The sequence below is a fragment of the Rhinoderma darwinii genome, chromosome 8, assembly GCF_050947455.1.
Source record: "Rhinoderma darwinii isolate aRhiDar2 chromosome 8, aRhiDar2.hap1, whole genome shotgun sequence".
Lineage (NCBI taxonomy): Eukaryota > Metazoa > Chordata > Amphibia > Anura > Rhinodermatidae > Rhinoderma > Rhinoderma darwinii.
The window spans coordinates 2,967,899-2,992,206 of NC_134694.1; the positions used below are offsets into that span (position 1 = coordinate 2,967,899).

Consider the following 24,308-nt stretch of genomic DNA (forward strand, 5'->3'; position numbering starts at 1 on the left):
CATTGGGAGACCATAACTGCACATGGTCACGCTGCACTTGCGTGTATTCTACATGTGTTTGAGTTCAATTTTCTCTTGCAAAAGGAGGTTGACAAAACCAGGCACAAATACAGACACAGATGGACCTAGGATCGCTTTGCCAAAAATATTATTTCTTTTTTCCCTCTAAATAATATTGAATGCTGCACACTAGAGAACTGGAGATTATGTGCACATATTGAACTATGCGTTGGGAAAATTGCTGTCATTCTTATGTATATCCAGCAGATGGCAGCAGAACAGCACAGCACACATATAATGAACATAAGGCTTCTATAGAATCTGCGTATACTGGGTGTGTGGATCTTCAGAACATTTGTGCTCAGCATAGATTATTATCTCATCCACTCACCTTGTCCGTTACAGAGAAATAACCAACCTGTCCTGGAAACTGTTCTCTGTCAATATCTATTCTCTCATGAGGTGGCTGCTAAGATGATAGGATTGTGGCGCTTCCCTGCTCATCCTAGTAATTGGGATTTATTCATTTCTATTTATTCAATCCCCAAATTCGTTGGTAAAGGATGTGCTACCTGCTTGGCACAGTCCCTCAGTGTTCTTTGGGCCTGCCATGTGCATGGGGAGAGAGAACATCCTCATAAAATCTTTAAGAAAGAACGACACGGAGACGTCACAACTTTGAACTTGTATTTATAAACGCTCATTTTGTTTACAATTCTAATACCAGTATTTATCAAGAAAATAGTCGGATTTTCCAATGCTTTTCATTTTGACGTTAATAACGTGTGCAGAAGTGATTCACAGTAAGACTGAGCTGAGCAGAAAGGCAATAATCACATGAACACAGCGTACTGATAGGGCGGCGGGGACAGCAGCCCACGATACATAGCGACCACTAGAGAGCTCCAGGGTGGCTGGACGCAGCTGTCCGCCAAATGACATTCCAGCGCAAAACATGGAGGTGTCGGGGACCAGTCAAGGCCAAAGTCAATGTCAAATGTAGAGGTTATGGCCGAGACCAACAACACTTGGTGCGCCGGCAAATATTCTGTCTGGTTTTAGCAGTGGAAATATTCTGTTACATCATACAAACGGAGTAGTTCTGATCTGCAAACATGGCTCCTGTCCTCCATTGTGCGCCATTCATTATTACACGGTTAGATTTGTGGCTGATTTATAGGGCGGGGACATATAAAATGAAAAACAAGAATTTTAAAGAGAACCTGTCACATTTTCTTAGAGAATCCATTCGTCCACAGAGTTACTTTCATAAATGTACAATGTGGTTTTATATACAGTAACACTCAGCAGGCTCTGGAGAAGCTGCAATTGTTCCTTCTCTTGTGCACTCCAAGTCATTACAGGCAGGAAACAACACAAGATGGAAAAAACCTTGTGGGAATCTTTACATTAGTTAATCCTTGATATATAAAGTTCTCGTAATATGAACAAATCCAGAAAAGTGAGCGGTTCTCTTGAAAGACTTGGGGATCATTTCCCTATTTACAACCCACAGAAGCTTCTCTACCCTCTGCCCATCAAGATTGACTCTGATAAACATGATGGTCTGCTGCCATCTTGTGGCCAATTTTGATTATTACAGGAGTACAAGAACTGACTTATACAAACTTATTCATCTTGCATATTAAACTTTGGGAAGCCATGACTGCCTGTTAGATTACGACCTTATACAGAAGATTGTATTGTGTACAGTTAGGGTATGTTCACACGCAGTGGTTTCAGATGTAATTCGGGCCAATTACGCCTGAAAAAACTGCACCATTATACCTGCAAACATCTGCCCACAGGTTGCAATCGAATTTACGGTGTTCTGTTCCCACGAGGCGTAATTTTACGTGTCATTGTCAAAATATGGCGCATTAAACAAGTAATTTCTTGGGCCATTTTTGGAGCCGGTTTTTCATTGACTCCAACTACATAAAAAATCAGCTCCAAAAATGGCTGTAAAATATGCCGTGAAAAAAGCGAGTTGCTACAAAAAACATCTGCAAATCTGGAGCGGTTTTCGCTTGAAAAGCTCCGTATTTTCAGGCGTTTTTTGCTAAGCGCGTGAACATACCCTTACATATATAAAAGCAATTCAAGCACGTGCGCTACAATCCGATCATTGACCATCCAAAATATAGAGACGACTATTCTGAATGGCTGCCAGGTTTGACTCTACAGAGAGTTCTATAAGGCCTCATGCACACGACCGTGTTTTTGCGGCCGCAATTCCCCCGAAAATCCACGGGATAATTGCGGCCCCATTCTTTTCTATGGGGCCGTGCACACAACCGTAGTTTTTGCGGTCCGTGCACGGCCCGGGAGCCCGGACCGCAGAAAGAACGGGCATGTCTTATTATGGCCCGGTTCTGCGGTCCGGGCTCATTGAAAACAATGGCCGCGGCCATGTGCATGTCCCACGATTTGCGGGCAGCCTGCGGCTGACAGTCCGCAGCCGGCCGACCCGAAAATCACAGCCGTGCACACGGCTACGGTCGTGTGCATGAGGCCTTATAGTTTACTGGATGCAGGACTAATATATGGGGAGTTGTCTTATTTTAACTGAAATGTATACGCAACTAATTGCATTCAGTTACCAAATTCCAAGGATTAGACAATGATCGGATTGTATCAGTGCCGCTTAATTGTGACATTATATCAAATTCCTTGGTACAGTGATCATAACCACAGACTGTGCAACCTTTAGACAGAATGTAACCCCACATGTTTGACTATGGTATAACCCCTTGCCCATGGCGCTGTAGTCCGCTCTCCATACGATATTCTAGAGCTGCGACACAACCCAACCACACAAATATCCAAAACACATGAAAGTTGATACAAAACTGATACAGAGGGATAAAGGTCCAAAATACAAAAATAGATCCTCTTTAAGTCTTTGCTGATACAATAGATTTTTTAATCCTTTCTATATTTTTTGACAATTTTTTTTTTTGTAATACACTTTTTTTTTTTTTTAAACATAATATCACAAAAACACCCCATGAAAACGGTCATTGCTGGTGATCCTCAGAGCGCTCTGTATGGAATCCCCCTAGTTCTGCAGCATCTCAAAATAGATGCACTATGGTAGAGCCCGGGCGTTCCTCCTCTCTGCTGTAAGCTCCGTGTCTCTGCAGCCATACAATATCCCTTTCCTAATCAATGAGTATGTGGATCAGGGAATTAGTCTGATTAGACTGGACAGGATCTAAAGAGAAATTTCCCAGTAAATATGCAGCAAGTCCAGTCAATGCCTTCTTTCAAGTTTGTGTCATTTTTTTTAAATCAGTTTATGGGAAAGCTGGGTGACAATCAATATGGCTGCCACGATCGCTCCTACATCCATGTCATGTAAATGAATTAATCTTGCAATCTTTAGTTTCTAGTTGGTGGTCTGTGTCCGCTGCTAGTTTCCAGTAAAACCACAGCCACCCTGACGGTACCCAAGTCAATGGGTTTGGTTGGTCGCCGGCGGTATCTGTCGTTCAATGGAACTGTTGCTTCCGGTATTTCTGATGTTCTGCTCCTCTGACGGAACAGAACAAGGGAAAGCAGAACACTGGTGTGAACCCAGCCTTACGTATACACCAGAAAACGCTCCCAGCATGTACGTTAAACAATTCATAGTCCCCCATTTAACTGATGGGGGCCAAAAGTGTGTCCTCTTAGTCTCTGTCGGGGCGGTATATGTCCGTATACTACAAAAAAAAAAAGTATGCAATAGAAGAGTAGGCTACGCTATTCCATGCAACGGTATTCATTAAAAAAGTGATACGGTGCAGTTTTTTTTCAATGGTACCCTATGGGCGATGTATCCCACTTGTTGCCTATACAGTGGGATATGTTGCAGCCTCCGTCTCAGGTATACATCGGGACATCCTCCTGACCTATACCTCCGACATAGACTGCAAAACCCAGTATGCTCAGAGCTGCGACAGATTAAATCACAATGTTCACAGGCCCTCCCGTCACTGTATCTCCAGTTATTTACAGACTTTTCTACCACAAGTTTGCAGTGAAGGGGTTACTTAAAAAACTAAACTTATCTGTACAGCGGGAATGTACACAGAGCCTCAAGGGTGAAGTACAAATTACACCATTAGAGGTCAGTCCAACAAACTGGTGGTCATTGTCCCTGTAGAGATTAAGGAAAGGCTTTCACATGCACAGAGGAGGCTCCAGCTTTTAGCAATGACTGCACGAAAAATGGGCTGATTTCTCGGGGTGACCAGGCTGCATCAGTAAGGCACTGACCGATTATCTGAGATTCACATAAAGCCTGCAGTGTAAAGTCAGTCAAAAAATAAACTCAATCTTGGGGTGCTATTAGGGTATGTTCACACGGGCTATTTTCAGCCATTTTTCAATGGGAAATACGGCGTTCTGTTCCGACAGGGCGTTTTTTTTTACACCTCATTTTCAAAAAACGGCGCGTAAAAAGACACCTTGTAAAAAGTGCATGTCACTTCGTGAGCCGTTTTTGGTGCCGTTTTTCATTGACTCAATCGAAAAACCAGTCCAAAAAACGGCCATAAAAAAACGCAGCAAAATACACTAGTTTGATTAAAAAAAACAGCTCCGTATTTTCAGCCGTATTTTGTTAACCGTGAGAACATGCCCTTACTGTTCAGCTACTGAGGTTTATGTCAGGACAATGGCCCGAATGTAACCTAAGGCACAGTAAAGAGCGGCTCTCCTGGTCCTCACTTGAGGTGTGATGAGATAATGGGGCCTATTCTGAGGGGCTCCGGAGTGGATCTTCTGTCTCCAGGATGGCCGAATGCTTTCAGGGTTATGTCTACATTTACAGTGCAGCTCAGGTGACTTTGCTTTACTTCTCTTGTACTGATCTGTGGGATATAAATCCGAGCTTAGCAAGGTCCCTGTAATGCTCCAGTGCATTGAATTGTGGAATTTTTCTCAGTATAGGAAAAGTAAAAGTTTTGCAACTTTATATGTAAATCAAAAGTGCGGTGTTTTTTTTTTTGGTTTGTTTTTTTGCAACTGTTGCAAGACCAAATGTCTGTAACTGGCTACGATTCGCTGCTTGCAAGTAGGGAGAACATGAATTGATTATTAGAAAATTGTGCAATACTTTAGAATATCTTCTATTTAGTTTTTGGATGTTTTCTTGTACAGGGGGCAACGCTCCATTACTGGAGGCAAAGATGGAGCGCACGTGCTTAAGGCTGCGTTCACACCTGCACTACGAATTCTGTATTTCTGCAGAAAAAACGGAATTCAATGCTATGACAGATCTGTCTTACGATGGACCCTAACGGCGTGCGACAGACCGCATTGACATTGTAAAATTGTCATTTAACTGGAAAAAAAATAGCGCTATTTTTTTCCTGCAATGCAGATGTGAACACAGCCTAAGGTCTTGTATGGACTACATGTGATGTATTAGTGGTTGAGAAATGACTGGGTTAAATATCCGCCCCGGTACAGGACTTTGTAATGTGGACACAATGCTGCTCGACATTTCATTAATATGGGGGGCGCTTTATGGGACGTTCCTCCTCTAAAACCTTCTTCTAAAATATCATCCCGTGTCACTTTCCTGTTCCCTGAATGTAATGTGCTGCGTTGCTGCTGCCACTTGGGATGCGAGTAGAGGTAAAGAACGCCCGGGGTCTAGTTGTGGGGGGGGGGGGGATCCCCACCATTTTCCTTGCTAGTCACTATATTCAAATAAACAGAAGAGGTATAACAACGGCATTAATAGCGCTTGACCAGTTGCAGGTAAGAAAGGGACAGGAGGGGAGGCTTCACAGAAGCGTGCTTTTAGCATTGGCTCAGGTTCCGAGTAACCCGCTCTCATGCAAAATAGAGAGCGACAATGAAGAAGAGAGAACACGTTTCTTTGGAAAATATACATATACCATTCTATGCTTTACAAGTAGAAATAAAGAAAGGCCAGTTACTCCAAATGTGCTGTGCACTGACCTACCCTGGAACAAAAAAACGGACATGACTTTTTGCGAGGTTTCTCTGAGATTCTGTAGACCTTCCCAAATGAACACATAGAATCAGATGGGTTCCCCACCACCCCCTCACTGAAACACAATTGACTGCCATGGTCATTGGCTCAGTGGTGTCAGCACTTTTGGCACTTTGGATCTGGTTGAGCTACAACTCCAGAGACCTTTAGGCAGCAATGATTAAAAAAAGAAAAGAACAAGTGCCCTCTGGTTCCAGTAGTAGCATCAGAACAGATAAAGAACCAAAAGGTTGTCGTCTGCTTTGCATTGTACAAGCCCAAGTACGAGGCTGGAACCATCCGCTCTTGAGAAATTGCTAAGGAGTGAAGCTGAATTCACACTGCGCATATGGACAGCTCCCTGCACATACGCCAAACATATCTATAGGTTCCCCATTCGCCCAGTAGAGTGACCGTTTGGCCTGGTATATGTCCGGTTCTCTTTTAATTGTATGGAATAGCGTAGTCTACTGCACTATTCCATACGGAGGCATTGCACATAAAAGTAATACCGCCTGATATAACATGAGGGCCTATGAGCGACAGATGGCACGGTATACCTATACAGCGGCATCTGTGGGAAGGACATGTTGGGGAATCCTCCTGGTATATACCGCCGACATACACCGCAAACTCAGCGCGGGTAGACCCCAAGATATGCTGGTCAGCAGTCAAGGGATCCAAATCTACAGCCTTCAACTCCGGCAGGTAAAAGATAAGCAAGAGAAGAGCTGGACTTTAATAATCCGCCTTCAACAGAGAGGAGGGGGGACCCCATGACGAGAACCTCTGCGTGAAGTCATTGTTTTGGTTGTATAAATCTCTGCTACTCGTGATATACGGACAATTATAGTTTCATACTAACATTGGAGATAACAAGTTGACATAATGACTGGGATTTTCTGCCTCCGCGATTCCTCCCGTGACTAGAGAGGTTAAGTGATGCTCTGAAGCCCCCTCTAGACGAAAAGGATTTTTGAAAACATTGGACAAAATCCCTGAATTCTACCCGTGGTACCCAAAGAGTCCTTATTTTTTTTTGCTCTTCCGATACTGACATTTTACATATATATCTTTTTTTATTATTATTTTTTTATTAGAGGCAGTAAATCCCGGTCTTTGGGCTTCTAAACTTTCTCGAATACATAAAAACAAAAATAGTTCAATAATTCTGTAGTGCCTTGTTCCAAAAGAGCCTTAATACAAGCTAACCAATCACCCAGACGGTTCTAAAAAAAACAAAACATCAGGCTGTGGAGCTACCGTACAACTTTACACCACAGGTTAAAAACAGTCCACACGTCACATGCCAAATACCCCACCGTAAAACACTGGTGAGGGGCACGTGACCAGCTCGGCACTGAGCTTTGCTTTCTGATGTTTTTTTGTTGATGATTAAGGCCTAATATCAGATATGGGATTGATCCCCCCACTCCATAAACTGCCTGTGGAAATAACTAATGTCGGCAACTGCGAGCTTGCCAGGTGGATGACCGCCGATGACCCAGCCCTCGCTTAGTCTGACAAGAATTAGCAAAGTCTTCCACAGTCCTTGTGCATCTTATGTATTTAAAACCAAAAATAAAAATACATTCACCCTCCGAGATCTGTGCGGATGCTTCTGGGTTTCAGATACTGGGGCCAATAACAGCGACTGAAGCTTCAGCGGCAACAACCAAGCCATCTAAACCAAAAAATAAAATAAAAAATGAGACCTTAAGGGCGAGCCCGGCCTATACGCGTCCCAGGAGTCCGTCACTTTTTGCTTTTTATGATGGGACAGCGCGGTCCTAGCTTTGTGGATGGACTGAAGGCGCAGATGTGACAAAGGATGAGGGATCCTGGACGTTTTCTTTAAGCGTGGAGGGGCCACAGTGTCTCTTGAGGGCATACTAGAAGTCCATTGCCCTCAGCACATGGGGACAAAAGACCTTGCTTCTCTTAAGTCATTTGATGAGGCGCTTCCAGCATCTCCATTAAAAAGGTGTCGATCGGTGTGTCTCCTATAAGCTTGAAGAAGAAAAGGTGTTCCAAGCATTTGAGGCCGATGGATCGGAGAGCGGGCAGACGCAACAAAAGTTTTGCAAACCTGTCAATCAAAAAACAAATTATGAAAGTCAGTGACTAAAATAGAAGTGAATGAACAAGTCTGACCGGTCATGAGTTACAAATATTTGCATATATCGAGTTAGTTGACACCCTATAGTTAGGCCGGGTTCACACAGAGTTTTTTGCAGGCAGAAAGTGTGCCTCAAAATTCCATTGAGCGCCGCGGGCAAAAAACGACGCGAAATACGCTTTCTCTGCCTCCCATTGATGTCAATGGGAGGTCAGAGACGTAAACGACCGAAGATAGGTCATGTCGCTTCTTTTTCCCGCAAGACTGTTTTTCCGCTTGCGGGAAAAAACCGCCTTTGCCTCCCATTGAAATCAATGGGAGGCATTTTCAGACATTTTTTGGCGCGGTTTATGACACGGTTTCCGCATCAAAAAACTCTGTGTGAACTGGTTTGTTTTGGTAACTTTTTATTTAATACCCCCCCCCCCTCCCCTGACACTTGTAGTCAACTCTTTTTGATGACATTGTATCCTTGCATCTTTGTGCAGTCATCAATGATACTTTTTTGTTTTTTGTTGTGGGCGACTCCAATTTTGAATCCTTGATCTAGGGGATGGTTGCAGGCTACGTCTGTCCATAGAGATGTTTAGATAACGGGTTGAGCCTCTTCCTGGGCACAATGTAAATGGTTCATTAGACATAAATTCCATGAGAGGGAAACGCTAAAAACTCTGATTAATTGTTAACCGCGCTCTCATGGGACCCAAGGCAGTTTGTTTTTTTGTATTTTATTTTTTCCCCGTCATCACGCAATCTACGTGGAGAAAAAATAAACCAAATCCATTTACAGATTGGAAAAAAGCCAAAAAGGGGGATAATTTCTGCTGAGTTGTTGAGAACAGAAGTCTGAGCGCCAGGAAAAACAAGACTTTCTGAACGCCATCCAGGAAGTGCAACTTAAAAATTTAACCTAAAACATATGATGGCCGGGGGAAGGGTCCCATCTCCCTTAGTGCTGTGGCCTCCTTCTTCTTGTGTTTCATTGGACAGTGTGGGGTGAAAAGATGAAGATAATTTTTTTATATGATTATTATTATTCTGCTATTATGACTGTATAAACAAGGACTTTACAGTAAATGAATGAGGACATGGAGTGGTGTCCTGGAGTTTGGCCGGAGACTGTACTGCTCCTACTGTTTATCTACTCCTACGAGGAGGTGTGAGGCCTTTGTGATGTGTTGAGGCACAGAATGCGCAGAATATGATGTTGTGTGACAGAGATACATATCGAGAAGGATTTATAAGGTCTGCATCAGGATCCAATAAAGCCTTTCACATAAAGCTGTACAAAAAAAGTCATGTGTGCAGGGCAAATAACAATGAAGGGGCGGAGGTGCAGACACTTTAACTAGCTGGATCTGAAGATCAATTCATCTACGTGATGATCTCAACTCGTTGGTGGAAGGTTTAAATGGGGGATATATATATCATCTTGATCTAAAATAGTTACTTATCTTGTCCTGATCCACAATTCTGCAAGTATGTGGACAGGCCAAGACCGAACAGATTAACAATAATGCTGGGTTATCATACATCAGATGACTGTACGATGTCTGGTGTAAAGATAACTTTCCAGAATGCAAATTAGCAGAGCAAGCTCTGTGCAGACACCGAACAAGCGGAGAATGCTGGCAGAATTATGACCTGCAGCTCTGGAGTATAATACAGGATATAACTCAGGATCAGTACAGGATAAGTAATGTAATGTATGTACACAGTGACTCCACCAGCAGAATAGTGAGTGCAGCTCTGGAGTATAATACAGGATGTAACTCAGGATCAGTACAGGATATGTAATGTATGTACACAGTGACTCCACCAGCAGAATAGTGAGTGCAGCTCTGGAGTATAATACAGGATATAACTCAGGATCAGTACAGGATAAGTAATGTATGAACACAGTGACTCCACCAGCAGAATAGTGAGTGCAGCTCTGGAGTATAATACAGGATATAACTCCGGATCAGTACAGGATAAGTAATATAATGTATGTACACAGTGACTCCACCAGCAGAATAGTGAGTGCAGCTCTGGAGTATAGGATCAACACTACACGGAATAAAATGTATGTGCATAGTAATTTTGCTGTGTAGAATAATGCTAAATATATATTTGACAATTATGCTTATTATAGGTCTAAGGGTCCTTTTACACCAATCGATATTGCCGGTAAAAACGAGCACTCGTTTGTTCCTTTCACAAGGAGCTATGTATGGGGACGAGCGATCGTGCATACGTGCATTTCCATCATGTCTGCCAGTTTACACAGGGAGATGTGCTGCCTACAACGATAATACTTTGTGTTGCATAAACCATACGCTCTGTTCACACTTAAAACGTAGTTTCCAATGGAAACCACAACACAGCCGGATCCGTTGCGGTGAGGTGCAGTGCTATTATTCAAATTTGACTAAATCTGCGACGAAGGCGCCAAAGCAGATAGTAACATTTCTAAGGCTCTGTTCACATCTACAGTGATTCTAATAAAAACTCCCCCCGCCAGTGAGTGTGGGTGCTGGGGTATACACTGATAGAAGTCTCTCCATCCCTTCTCATGCTTATTTGTGTACATGTTTTAGATTAAGATACAAATATAAAAGATTTATAAAACTTTATATTTTATTTTTTTAATTATTCAAGATTCAAGCAACTTTGCAAATACAAATGCTAAACAAAAGTTTGTTTGTAGCCTGAAACCAGAGAGACGCATAGTTCTGCATAAGAGCTGTATTCACAATACGGTAGGAGCTTTTTAGTTAAGACTATTTGCAAAATTGCTTTATTTTCGATGCATTGGAGTATTTCCATCTATTGCGCTAGTAGTTGCCGTATTTGCCACTTCTCTGGTCGTGGCTGTAAAATACCATCGTCCAATGTCTCCTGTTTGCTTTCCTGTTCTATTTTTACATTGGTTGGGACAAGAACTTCACCAGTGGAAATCTGCGCATGCCAAAGACACTACACCTGGTCAGGATTTCCTGCCGTGCATACTGTGCGCAGCCAAAAATACATATTGACAGAGACCAGGTCCCTCATAGACCAGGGATGAGAACTACTCACCTCCCAGGCTGTTCTGGGTACTTGTGTTTACAATAAGCTTCCAAAGATGCATAGACCTTCTCACGTAACGCCTCCACCTCCGATGGGTTAGAGAGACCCTTGGAGTCTGCATAAAACAAAGAGCATGATAGCAGGTCAGGGGTCAGCCGGGCTGGAGGAGACATTCTTATAAATTATGGAGGGAGGATCAGGATTTCACAATCGATGAATTAGCATAAAATAAGGCTAAATGCTGATACAATAAAACATGGAACTGATTGTTATACAATATTAAGTTGGCAGTGCCCTAGGGGTGTAACCTCCATATTGGATCATCGCCCTAGTTCTGGCGCCAGCACATATGTTCTGGACATAGATCTATTGAGTTAATAATATTTTTACCTGGGTTGAATAAGACGATCGCTCGTAAGCAGCCCAGCTCTGTCTTGTCCATTTGCATGTCCCGCATTTTGGAGACCAGTTCTGTGAGAACCCTGAGAAATAAAAACAGCAACCGGATCACATATGGGATGGAAGTCCCGGGATTTATCTTCTTATATCATAGTTTTCACTTCAGCATTTGTAAAGACACGTGGGCAGACTTATTAAGTGAATTGCACCAAATTTCTTAATGCCTAAATTTACGCCAAAATTTGTGCCATTTTCTGGCTTTCACCTTTATAAATTTGTCCCAAACATGGAGAGCAGCGTCGTTCTGTTGCGATCATGTCCACTGTGATCAGCTTTTGTCAAGCGCAGCATAAAAAGTAAAAGTTGTGCAATTTTGGTGCATGCGATGACTTGTGACAATTTTCGGTACAGTTTACGCCAAACTAGCGCAAATCTTAGAACAAAGCTGTAAGACCTTTTCTAAACAAATCCTGCTTTGTCCTGACAAGATCCAATCTCATTGTGGACCCTAAATATACGGCTCCTGCGTGCAACGTATTACAGCAATCTGAATGCTTCCCGAAAGTGTTTTCTGGGTACAGAGCTCTGACACACTGTAACGAGCTCTGCACCTGTGCCAGTTAAATATGATCAGAGCAGGTTTTCTGCCACTGGATTTTACACGACTGCTCCCTTTTTCTGACAGGAAGCAGAAATCTTGAAAATGGTGAGGAATTGAAATACAGGGGAATTTATTCAACGATATATGACACTTTAGTGTCATAGAAAAGTAGCACATTTTTTTACACATTGCATATTGTGACTTTTCACACCGCTGTGGGAGGGGTTATGTAGGAGGGGGTGGAGTCAGCCTGTGGCCGACACATTTACTATAATTTACGCCAGAAATTGAGTTAAATTAAAGCGCAAATCTATGCCAGCTCATAGCGCACAGACCGCAAACGACGTGTCAAAATTATTTTAAAATTTGGCACATTTTACTCTAACGAGGTCTGGATTAAGACTGGTGTATATAATGCAGTCTTAGGGTATGTGCACACACACTAATTACGTCCGTAATTGACGGACGTATTTCGGCCGCAAGTCCCGGACCGAACACAGTGCAGGGAGCCGGGCTCCTAGCATCATACTTATGTACGACGCTAGGAGTCCCTGCCTCTCTGCAGGACAACTGTCCCGTACTGTAATCATGTTTTCAGTACGGGACAGTAGTTCCACGGAGAGGCAGGGACTCCTAGCATCGTACATAAGTATGATGCTAGGTGCCCGGCTCCCTGCACTGTGTTCGGTCCACTACTTGCGGCCGAAATACGTCCGTCAATTACGGACGTAATTAGTGTGTGTGCACATACCCTAAGGCCTCATGCACTTCCGTGTTCTGTTGAACGGCCATTAATGACGGTTCTGTGAATCACGGACCGCACAAAGATGGCTTCCGAGTGCAGTCCGTTGTTTCACGGAACAAATCAATGCAAAGGCCGAGACTGTTCCATCAAAAACGGGCAAGAGTAGGACCTGCCCTATTTTTGATGGAACGGCCGCACGGTTCCATTAAAACAACGAAAGTGTGCATGGCCCCATAGAAATGAATGTGTCAGGGTGCGATCAGTTAAAACAACAGATCGCACCCTGACGGAAAAAACTGAAGTGGGCATGAGGCCTAAATAACTGCCCCATAGTCTATTAGAAAGTTGTGGATGTTTTCAAGTATAAATAATTACATTTCTAGTATTTGTTTTCGCATTTCATTCCATGGAGCTACAGCGATGCTTTCTTTCAATATATTATTGGTTTTCTACATCGCAAGATACAAATATTTTCTCCATCAATTTTAATTCTAAAAAGAAACCCCCTAAAATCACAATTAATGATTAATCTCATACCGGTCAAAAATGGCGCCGACTCCTGCACTGTGCGCGCTGTTCCGGTGTACGTGTAGGCCGGTAGCTAAGAGGATTCCATCTTTGACAGCTATTGATCGATGGGAGAAGGAGGCGATGAGGAGTTCATTCCAGCCTGTACAAAACATCAAACATTTCACAATACAGACAGTACCGCAGCGGAGACTCATAATGGCCGGCCCCACACACAAAACACAGCGGCCCCGCCATACACTGACCCTCAGGTGGAGCCGTACCCAGGCGGAAGCAACTATACAAGCAAAATATACAATCCCCACCTGTCCATTACCTCGAAAAGTCAAGAAATCCCCATTAAATGTAAGTTCTCCGCTCGCCCTGTTCTGTCAAATTCTATACTGTCGTTTTCTTATATCCGTTTCTGGGAAAGCTGAGTGACGTCCGGCTTAAAGGGAATGACAAGTGACAACCACGTTTGTGAGCCAGTAATGCGCTCAGCACAGTTGTCAATTTCCTTCAACTGCTCTTGGCTGATACAAGGGGCCGAGGTTCCTTAAGGCTTTGTAAACCTTTTGAAAGGCATTTTATTTTTGTAATAAAAAGGTCAGTCAGTTCGATTGGTGCAATTTTATAATTAGTTTTTATAAAAAGAAAAGTTTTTACTTTTTAAGATACAGCTGTTCTGTATTGTATCGTTCGCTAAGATCTAAACCCGTCAGTCCCACGGACCTGACGGGAGCAGGACTTTGAGAACGATACAACTGCTCTATTTAGAGAATACAGATCTCAAGAAGTAAAAATCATTTTTAATAAAACCATTATACAGTTGCACCAATCATACGGATTCACCTTTTTATTAAAATTGCCTTTCAAAGGTTTACATAGCCCATTGAAGACGTACAGCAATATTTGCCATTCAGGATCCTGGAAAAGTTGGGTGACAGCCACTGAAATCACACCCGTTACTAATTGTCTCAAGTTTCTCAGAAACGACTGAATAGAATTATCATTTACAACAGAAGAGGACGACCCAGGGACGTATATTTAGTGGAAGGCCTAGGTGACCCTCAGATGTATAAAGTATTGATCAGTTTTATCACTTTCTTCTGCTCAACAAGACGACTCTTCCGAGTACTTTTCTGCTTTTAGATGCTGTTGAAGGAAACCAGCGCCGTGCCCTGTCCGCTCTATTTTCCCTGGAGCCGCGTTTCATCTCGTATTAGCAGACGCATGAGCGGATTCAGCCACACTGTTAGCTGGATACCGGGCTGTTAATGTTTCATGTGCGGTCAATTCCTCAGAGTCTGTCTGTGGCTCTCAATAATACATAAAATCCTGCAGGGAGGTTATTTTAGGCAGCGGGCGCAGTATACCGGGGGAACGGGATTCAGGATTTGAGCTTACAATTGCAGTATTATTATTATTATTAATGTGTGTGTGAGCCATTTCAAAGCGCAAGTAACCTGTTCAGAAATCCTGTGAGATCCCGGCTCGCCCTGGCGGTATGTGGAAGCTGCATTGTAGAGGAATATTACTTATAGCGGGAGAAGAGCCGCGGCTTCACCAGCAAGTCCTGAAAAATGACTCGCGGGGTGGGGGATTTCTCAAAACCGGTGCCAAGGAAAAGTGGAGGAGTTGCCCATAACATCCAGTTACATTAGCGCTCTTTTCCCCCTTGATGATAAAATGGAAGCTGCATTCTGATTGGTTGCTTGGAGCATCTCCTATGGTTTTACACTAGTTTTCTGTTTGGTTTTTTTTTTGTCACAATATATTAGTGGAAACCTAGGAGCAGTTTAGGGAGGACAATGCTTAAAGCAGCAGCGCGGCGCACTCACCTGCTCGGAGCAGTATTACTTGGTCGTCCAGTGGCAGTTCTGAAAAGTGCGGGATTCTTTTTGCCCATTCAACCAAAGTGAAGAGCTGCTTGTCAGCCGCTTGGCAAATGTTGGTGACGGGATCGCTGGGCTGGAAATGGAAGGGGTAGAAGTAATTAATCTCTGTTCGTTACACCATTCCCCATATCTTCCTTTCCTCCCTCTATAACGCATTGTTTTATCTATTGATATTTAGGCACTTCCACCTGCCGCACACATAGATGCAGCTTTTTTTGGCGGTTGTTGGCGATAATAAATCGCAGATATGAACGTATAACTGGGCCACTAATACATTTTTTGCATGTGACCAATTCCTTTAGAGGAGAACATGTAAAGGCAAAGTTTCCACCTCCAGACACTTGATGGTTTTCCGGTCTAGTACAGGAGACCCTCTCGGTGACGGGAGGGGTGGGGGACAGATCTGTAAAACACTTGTGCTAAGCCGCATTTCCAGACTCTTTTACGGTCACCTTGAGGATGATGTACAAATCCAGTGTCACAGTCCTGTTAAATGATACAGCACCTCGCTTATAGCTCAGTCACTGCAATTTCTAAAAATATACAACCGTATCGTACATACAAGCTGCATGCGCCTCTGCCTCTCCTCCGCACATGGGCAAAAGTCCGAACATTAATCCAAGTAGGAATTGTATCTAAACGGCATACAAGAAGGCGGGTGGAATCAAAGTGGTTTCCTTTAAGACCCTCTACACACTGAGATCGCAGTGTCCCGCGGAGCTATAATCAGAAGATATTGCTGACTTATACTTTACAAGTATCGCCTATAGGTTCTCATTGTAAAAAAAAGTATACTTTTTTTTTATTTTTACTGGATGTGACTACGACTACGCTATTCAAGACAGCAGGAAAAAAGGTAGCCGGCCGGAGGCCAAAAGCGAACTCTTCTGACTACAATCGGGTGGATAGGTGCCTACTGATACGTTTATTGTATACGCCGGGAGCTTTGAAAAGGGCCTTTAGCGTCTCTCCGTTTAGACATAATTTTATTTTTAAATGTAACATTGTAAATAATTTGCTTCACTTTATGCTCTAGTCACATCCAAAGCGGTCTGCTACTTTATCTGAACAACTATAAGGCACTGCCTTGTGGGAAATAAAGGTCATTGTTTTTTCCCCACTTAAACCAGGGACCATTTGAAACGCTACATCTCCCACAATGCACCACTGCAGGGCATGCTCTGGAGACACTGAACCAACAGGAGAGAAATGTGCTCGATGTGCGCTCAGATTCAGAAAAACAGCACTGGATGTGATAAAGTGTAAAACCACGATGTGTAACAAGGGGTGGAAAGAATATTGTAGACTTAAGAAGACACTTAAACCAGTCCGGAAGCTAGGAGTCTTCTACGCTATTCCATCCTACAAAGAAGGTATATCGACGTATACCAGCCTGACGGAGGCCAAACGCACACTCCTTTAGTCTGTCAGGCTATTGGAGCCCTACGGATAAGTTTATCGTGTAAATCGGGATCTTTCTTGAGGTACACGCTAAATGTAGGGCTAATGTGAACCAGACCTAAGTGTAAACCTGCTCAGCATTTATACACAGATCTAAGCTATACAATGATCCTCCTCTCCAGAGCCGCACTATTACCTTCTAACCACATATCAGAACATAAAGCCTCCCCCCAGCAGATTGATGCTACTTACAGAATTAGGGGTGAGGCCCATGTTGGCCTCAATGTAAGTTTCTGTCTTTGGCTCCACCGCCAGTTCGGCCTCCAGGATTTTCTCCACTGGCATGTCCTCATTGGCGCTGCTGGTGCACTCTACCTCGTTCTCATTACGCTCTCTCCCTCGCTGCCTCTCCTCCTGCACAGCTGTGCAAAAACCAACAGAGACGATGCATGAGGAATGGTAGAAGCAGGCCCATGAGAATATCAACCTAATGTAATGGTAGTAAACATTACAGAAGACAGCACAACACCCCCCCCCCCCCACCCCACGACACTGCTATTGGCGCCTCCTAGTGGTGAGTACTGGGAAACACCTAAATCTACTAGTCGGTTGCCGAGGACTGCTTTAATGTAATGCAGAATATCACAGACCTCAAGGAATACATGCATACATTCACCCCGGGCTGGAGGAAGGTCAGTCCTCTCTCGGTGTGAGGATTCTCAGTCCTGAGTCCTCCCGGTGCAGCTCACAGTGAGTTCAGTGAGCATCTTTCTTGCATTATATTCTGGAGGAAGTGTGTCTAATTGCATTTAACATTGTTCTTTGTACCATATGCTGTGAACGTTGTTGATGTTGAGATGCACGCGAGCCAAAGGCTGTTCACTTCTCGCACACATGAACCATGGGAAAATCCCAGTGCTGGCTGCTTTTCTGGAGACAATCAGCAAATTCCAGTCCTCCCAATTATTTAATAATATGATTACATTTTTGGAACTGCAATGCTTTCAAATGGAGTCTTTTCTCTTCTTTTTTTTTCCTGTCTGTTGGGAAATTGGCTGCCAAAGTTCACGGCCTGCTGCTAGGATTGGGAAAACCACTAAGAGCAAACCCTGCATGCTGGGACTGTATGATCCAGGAGCACCGGTGACTTCATCACATTTGTCTCCGGAACTGGCAAAGCTACTTAAAGGTGACCCAGAGGCCACAGTTACCAAGTAGAAAATCTAGATAAAGGTATGATCACGCGGCTTATATTCAGGGCTGTTTCGGAACGTAAAACGCTAGATTGAGGGTATGTTTACATGACGTGTGTTTTGAGGCAGAAAAATACGAGGCGGATTTTTTTTAAAAAATTGACGTGTAATTGAAATAACACGAGGGTAGAACGCGTGCTAGACGAGGCGCTTCCTATGCCTATAATTATCATGCCGCTTGTGGAGAAATAAGCGCGTAACAATTGTGTTTTAATCTTTGCAAAAATATTGCCTTTTTTATCAAAGATTCAGTGTCGATCACATAGAAGAAATAATAAATATCACGCAGCGTGTTACAGACCATAATAAATCCGGATGAGTTCTTCCCGGTAGTTTTATGGTTCTTTTGCTGAGACTTCACGCGGAGGAAGGATTGGCGTCTTACTGGTGCGACATTTAGGCGGGCCACCCGCTTTTTCAAGCATCACACCAGTAAGACGCCAATCCAAGTCTAGAACCATAAAACTACCGGGAAGAACTCATCGTCTGAACTACACCGCGCATTTATCATTGAATTCAATAAGTGCTGTTTGTAGACAAGTGTATTTTGAGGCTTTCTACGCTACGAAATACGCCCACAATTTGCCCATGTGAATATACTTTTACACTCCGAAATGCACTTGAAATACACCTGTAAATAGTTTCCCATTGATTTTAATGGAAAATACACTGTGTTGTTCATATGAGGCGTATTTTTACGTTGCTGAATCCAAAATACGGCTCTGAAAATAGAAGTGACGTCATATCTTGAAGCGGTTTACAAGTTGGTTTTCCATGGACACAAAAAAAAAATAAAGATGCTTGAAAAAAACCACTTTCATTTCAAAGCGTTTTTTTAAGTCTTGTATTTTTCCGCCTCAAACATATCCCGTGTGAACATTCCCGAAATGTCAAAATTTAAATCCATGATAATAGTTTCCTATAGTTTTACTTCTGTTTGGATCTGGAGTTACCTAAAACCTGCAACGACAAACTTCTTATTAAAAATGAGGTAAAGGCTTTGTACTCTCTGTACGTGTTACTACATTGTTCAGTTCGGTTTCCCCGTGACACCTTTTTTCCCACACCTCTTCTATAGTCCCTATCAGTTGTCATGTGGTCACAAGTCACCGTCCAGAGAAGTAAAGGAGGTTGGAAATGGCATTATGGGCGATATCTTCCGTCCTCACCATCGTGTTATGTGACGGCTGCAAGGTTTATATCTGTGTTTAGGATTCTAGATTGTTGAGATTAGTTCAGGTGGGGAACGGTGAAGAACCTGCTAATTTTTATCTATTGTGGAACTACATGTCCCAGCAGGCTATACAGACAAATATCGTCCATCGGAGGCAACATATAGCGTCTCTATCTCATCACCTGGTGATCAGGAAAGCAACAGAAGCATCGATCCTTAAAGTGTAGCTAAACATTTGACATGTCATAGTGACATGTCAGAAGTTTTGATTGGTGGGGATCTGAGCACAGAGACCCCCCACCAATCGCTCGGCAGAAGCGCTCGCTCAGCTGCTTCGTGTCTGTTCGGCTTTTTCCGGAAATCAATGCATCGGAGACGGGCTCAATAGAAAGTCTGAGTCCGTATTCGGATACATCGGTTTTCTGGAAAAAGACGAACAGAGGCTGAGCGAGCGCTTCTGCTGCTTCGTTTGACTGATTGGTGGGGGTCTCAATGCTCAGACCCCCACCAATCAAAACTTCTGACATGTCACAAGTTTGTCAAATGTTTAGTTAAACTTTAAGGCCCCGGCCGCATTGGATTTGAGGTCCGCAATACCACGGGTCCGTTGCAGTACATCCTTGTTGCGTATCGATGTGCCATCAAGCCTCACGGATCCACAACAATTCACAAGTATTGGTAAATCCGGACAGTAAAATGACACGTCCTATACATGTTTTTGCAGGCCGGACTTGCAGCACCTGCACCGATCCGTATAAATCCCGGTCGTGCGAATGGGGCCATAGAAAAGAACGGGTCCGCAATTTATTCTCAAAAAATGAGGATAGATTGCGGCTGCAAAAGCACGGACGTGTGCATGAGGCTTTAGGTGGCAATTAATGTCCTAATATTCTGTAGAAGTGGAGCTATAATAAGCACGTGATAATAGAAGTAACTATTGATTGTGGAATAGAAAATAATAAACTTTGTACGGTGAAGCTGCTGGGAAATCGGGGAGCCGCCGCTTCCTCAGCGTCGCAGCAAACACGAGAGGAATGTGACAGGGCAAGGCCTTGGAAGACGGCCACCTCCAGCAGAACAGTGTCTAGGAATGAGAAGGGAATTCCTTGCAGATGCTTCCTCATAGGGGTCCTGTCAGGAATTAGCCTGGTCACAGCCCCCTAATGGTAACCGACTCCATCCTCTCATGGCCTATGAGACGTGACAGGTTTGCAGCACCAACAAGCGTCTCCGTGCTAATTTGCTGTGGCTGAAGAGGCCGATGTCCTGTACAGACCAGAGGCAGAAACATATTCCCAGATGTGGACATTGTCAGCATCAGTATTATATCAAAAGGAGAAAAAACGGACTACAGAATAGATTGCGGGTTTAGCAGCTGCACAGATTTATATCTGGCACGAGGGGTGACAGAGCGTCGGATCAACAAATATTTTAAGTTGGTTCTAACATTTGCTATTCCTATTCTGGACAATCGGGGGAGGAAATCCAGATTAAAATGACTTGCGTGAAACTTTCCCCTATACTAGAATGTGACTGTAGATGGAGGGTAGTGATGTCACTTATTATCCCATAATGCAACAGTAAAACACGAGACTCTGCCTGTAAGTAGAGGATACACCTCCGACAATCTGCAATAACCCCGCTGCCACTACTCTACCCTCTCCGTCCCTTGTGGATTGTAAGCGCTCGCGGGCCGGTCCTCTCTCCTTCTGTACTAGTCTGTCATTTATTGTTTACCTTACGTCATGTACAAAAACCCTTTATCATATGTAAAGCAACCCTAAAATTACCGGGGCTTTAAAATAATAATAATGCACCTCATCCTAGAAAACAAGAAGTCCCAGGGCCCATAGAACCCCACAGTACTGACAACCAACCTGCGAGGAGGTGAAACATTTACCCTGCGGGACCGCGGGCCTCAGCCGTCTATCACACCCCAGTGTTTTGGTCAATGATTTGCATCAGTATTCCTGGTTTTGGACCCACTCCTGGTTTTGCCTTTCAAATACATAAAAAGGGGTTTTCCTATCTACAAGATAGGTGATAAATATCTTATTGGTGGGGGTCCAACCACTGGGAACCCCACCGATCAAGAGAACGGGCTTACCTTGCCGTTCCTGGGAGCTCCATAGAATTGAATGGAGCTGTAGCCAAGCGTGTGCATTACTGCTCTATTCCTATGGGGCTCACAGGAGCGGCACGGTAAGCCCGTTCTCGTGAAGTGTGGGGGTCCCAGTCATCGGACCCCCACCAATCAGATACTTCCTATCCTGTGGATAGGTGATAAAAATTGAACATGGGAAACCGCTTTAAGCAAAATACTGCCTTGTGAATGTGGCCTAAGGGATAAATGTGTGAAGACCTGGAACCCCGGAGCCCCTCTCGCGTGTATGTAATGTGAGGTTCGATCGCATGATCGCCACGTAGAACTAGACCACAATGCCTTCTGTCCTGAGACGTCCATGTTTTTAGCTGACGCTGTCGTATTGCAATCTCATGCTCACAAGATCGTATGCTGGTGACACAGAGTAACCGCAGATAGAAAAATGAGAAAGTCAGCAACAATTTGTCATCCTTCCTCCCCCAGCAAATCATCCAACTCTCCACCCACAGCAGCACTAAGCTATGCGGTCAGGAGAAGAACCTCTGGAGAAAACCAGCCACCGCTTCCTGTTTCACTCTTACACTTCCCTGCGCGTTGTCACTTTACGACACAACGCAGGGGTATCGTAGCTGCAGCCCTAACATAGCTGGGGGACGGGGCCTGCATGTGACCTCCGCTCCTGTCACCTCATATGACTGCAGGTCAATAACAGCTCCTATTCCAAACCTCGCAGTCCACAGGTCGCCGGGAATGGACGCAGTCCAAGAAAAGCAAATACATTCTAATCGTATGTAAATATCTTACAAATGGAAAAACTAATGCTCCCAGTTTAAGATTAGAATAAGGCTCCGTTCACACCTGCGTCAGGGCGCCGTTCCGTAGTCTACTACGGTATTCATCCCGTCAAAACAATGGAACCCTTCCACAATGGAGACAAACTGAAACCATCGGGACCGGATCCATCACCGCAATGGTGATGGAAACCTACGGTTTCAGTGTGTGTCAGTCAGGGCTCCGTTACGATGGAAAGCTCGGCCAGAACAGAGCCCTGACGCAGATGTGAACGAAGCCGAACATGGCTGCTCTCTTCTAAAACCAGTGCCAAACTTGTCTAGGGGTGATGTCTGATATTCACGTGATTGGGGCTGAGCTGCAATTCCACACAGGTTACTTCATGGCTTGTATACCTCAGTGCACATGGACGGCTACAGATGTAGCACAGTTTATCTGGACTTGGATAACTTGCTACAGCGTGAGCTCACAACAAAAGCCATTGTAAAAGTCAAGTTCACGTTTCTTGACACTGTATGTAATGCGTTAAGTCAAGATAAAGATGGCTACATCTGTACGGCTATCATACAGCAGTGTCCATTAGTACGTGCTACCACATCTTTATTATATCTTCCTGGAGAGCCCCTTGAAGTGATTTCTACAGACCATTGTCCCCCCCTAGCCGTCCGCATATGAAGCAGCCATTTCTATTGTAGAACATAATACAATGTAAGCGCAGTCACGGTGCAGCGTGTACTGAGGGAGAAGAGCTGACACTCAGGACGGCAGAGGCTACAATAATTGTCAGGAAAAACGACTTCATTCCACCGACGGCTGTCATTTCAGATATCTGGCCTGATCATTGCGGGTAAAGTGATTCTGGTTATCATTGGACGGTTAAGCTTTATGCCCCTGTGAGTATTTCCAGGGTGTACATGGTTTTGGAATATGATGGTGTCACATAGGTTAAGGGCCTGATCACACCTGCATTGCAGGCTCTGTTAGGGGCCTCAGTTACACATCTGGCCAAAAATACCGGAAACACTTACACCATGATGGAAACCGGACAGAACCCATTAAAGTCAATGGGTTCCGTCAGGCTCCGATGGTGTCTGTAATAAAACGGAACGGGCGCTTCTGGTATTTTTTGTTGTCCTGCTCCTCTGACAGAGGACACAGATGTGAACAGGTCCTAAAAATAACATGTTGCACCTCTGCGAGGATTTATTTTAATCAGTTTCACTCCAATTGTGATGCACAGTTTATGCAATCTGTTATATAGGGGGTGGGGGGTGGGGGGGGGGCAGATCAACGATATAGAAAATCTGCAAAAGCTTCAAAAATTAAAAAGAAAGAAAAAACCTTGCAAGACAGGAAATAGCTAATGTAGTGACATGAGGGCTTATGACGGTGGAGGTCACACGGGGTTATACAGGGGGTAGGGCTGTCATATTAGAATAGTGGTTGTCCTGTAGCACTGGGGTCATGGGTTGGATTTGGACCAGGGACATTTACATGGAGTTTGTATGTTCTTCCACTGATTGTTTACCCGGACCCAGAGCTCCATACATGACAATCATAGGGAACTGAACTCCCTGCAGGGTCACTAGGGACGGTCTATATGTAAATGAGGCTGTGCATATCCAGTAATATGTGATCTTTACATCACTATGCTCAGGAATACGATCCATGTTTTCTATATTCATCACAGGGGACTGCAGTGTAGATCAGTGATGTCTGTGCTGCGTCCCACCTCCCACCACTCAGGTCAGTTCCTGCCGCCTTCACAAATCAGTCAGTAGGTTTCCAGGTGCCTTCTGTGGTTTATCGTCACGTTGCCCCCTCTCCAGGAACGCGGAGTGATTTTGAAAGTGTTTTCTTCAGACTAGTAAAAGTGGCAGGCAGCGGATTAAACTTCACACATTGGGGCAGATTTACTAATGTGGTTGCACCTCGACCTGGTTGTAAAATGTGCCAGAACGTGTTGCGTTTTGTCACATAATCAAGTTTTCGACCTATTTTATGACGTAAATGCGCCACAAATACCAGAGGTTTGTGCCTCACTAGACCGTTTACAAAAGTGCCTCGAAAAGGTCAGGATGAAATAAAACAAAAAAACTCTCGTAAACAAAAGATGAAAAGCGTTTAATATATCAAGCAAGAAGCGCCAAATTTATCACACACACCATGCACTCCTACAACAAACCTGGCCCCGTTACCCAGAGCAACCAAAGCACCGCTACATAAATGCACCTGGCGCTGTGATTGGTTGCTATTGGCAACAAAGTAC

General features: G+C 44.0%; 1 protein-coding gene across 5 annotated transcripts in view; it reads right to left on the reverse strand.

Moving 5' to 3' along the window:
- Positions 1–673: 673 nt before the first annotated feature.
- Positions 674–24,308, reverse strand: part of RXRA (retinoid X receptor alpha) — a 168,238-nt gene continuing 144,603 nt past the window's right edge. For all 5 annotated transcript variants that reach the window (XM_075834657.1, XM_075834655.1, XM_075834656.1 and 2 more), the window contains 6 exons: positions 16,969–17,138; positions 15,259–15,388; positions 13,445–13,577; positions 11,553–11,644; positions 11,172–11,277; positions 674–8,081 (listed from right to left, as the gene is read on the reverse strand). In XM_075834657.1, the coding sequence (XP_075690772.1) occupies positions 7,934–8,081; positions 11,172–11,277; positions 11,553–11,644; positions 13,445–13,577; positions 15,259–15,388; positions 16,969–17,138 (779 nt within the window). In that variant the 3' untranslated portion in view covers positions 674–7,933. The remainder of the gene's footprint in view (positions 8,082–11,171; positions 11,278–11,552; positions 11,645–13,444; positions 13,578–15,258; positions 15,389–16,968; positions 17,139–24,308) is intronic.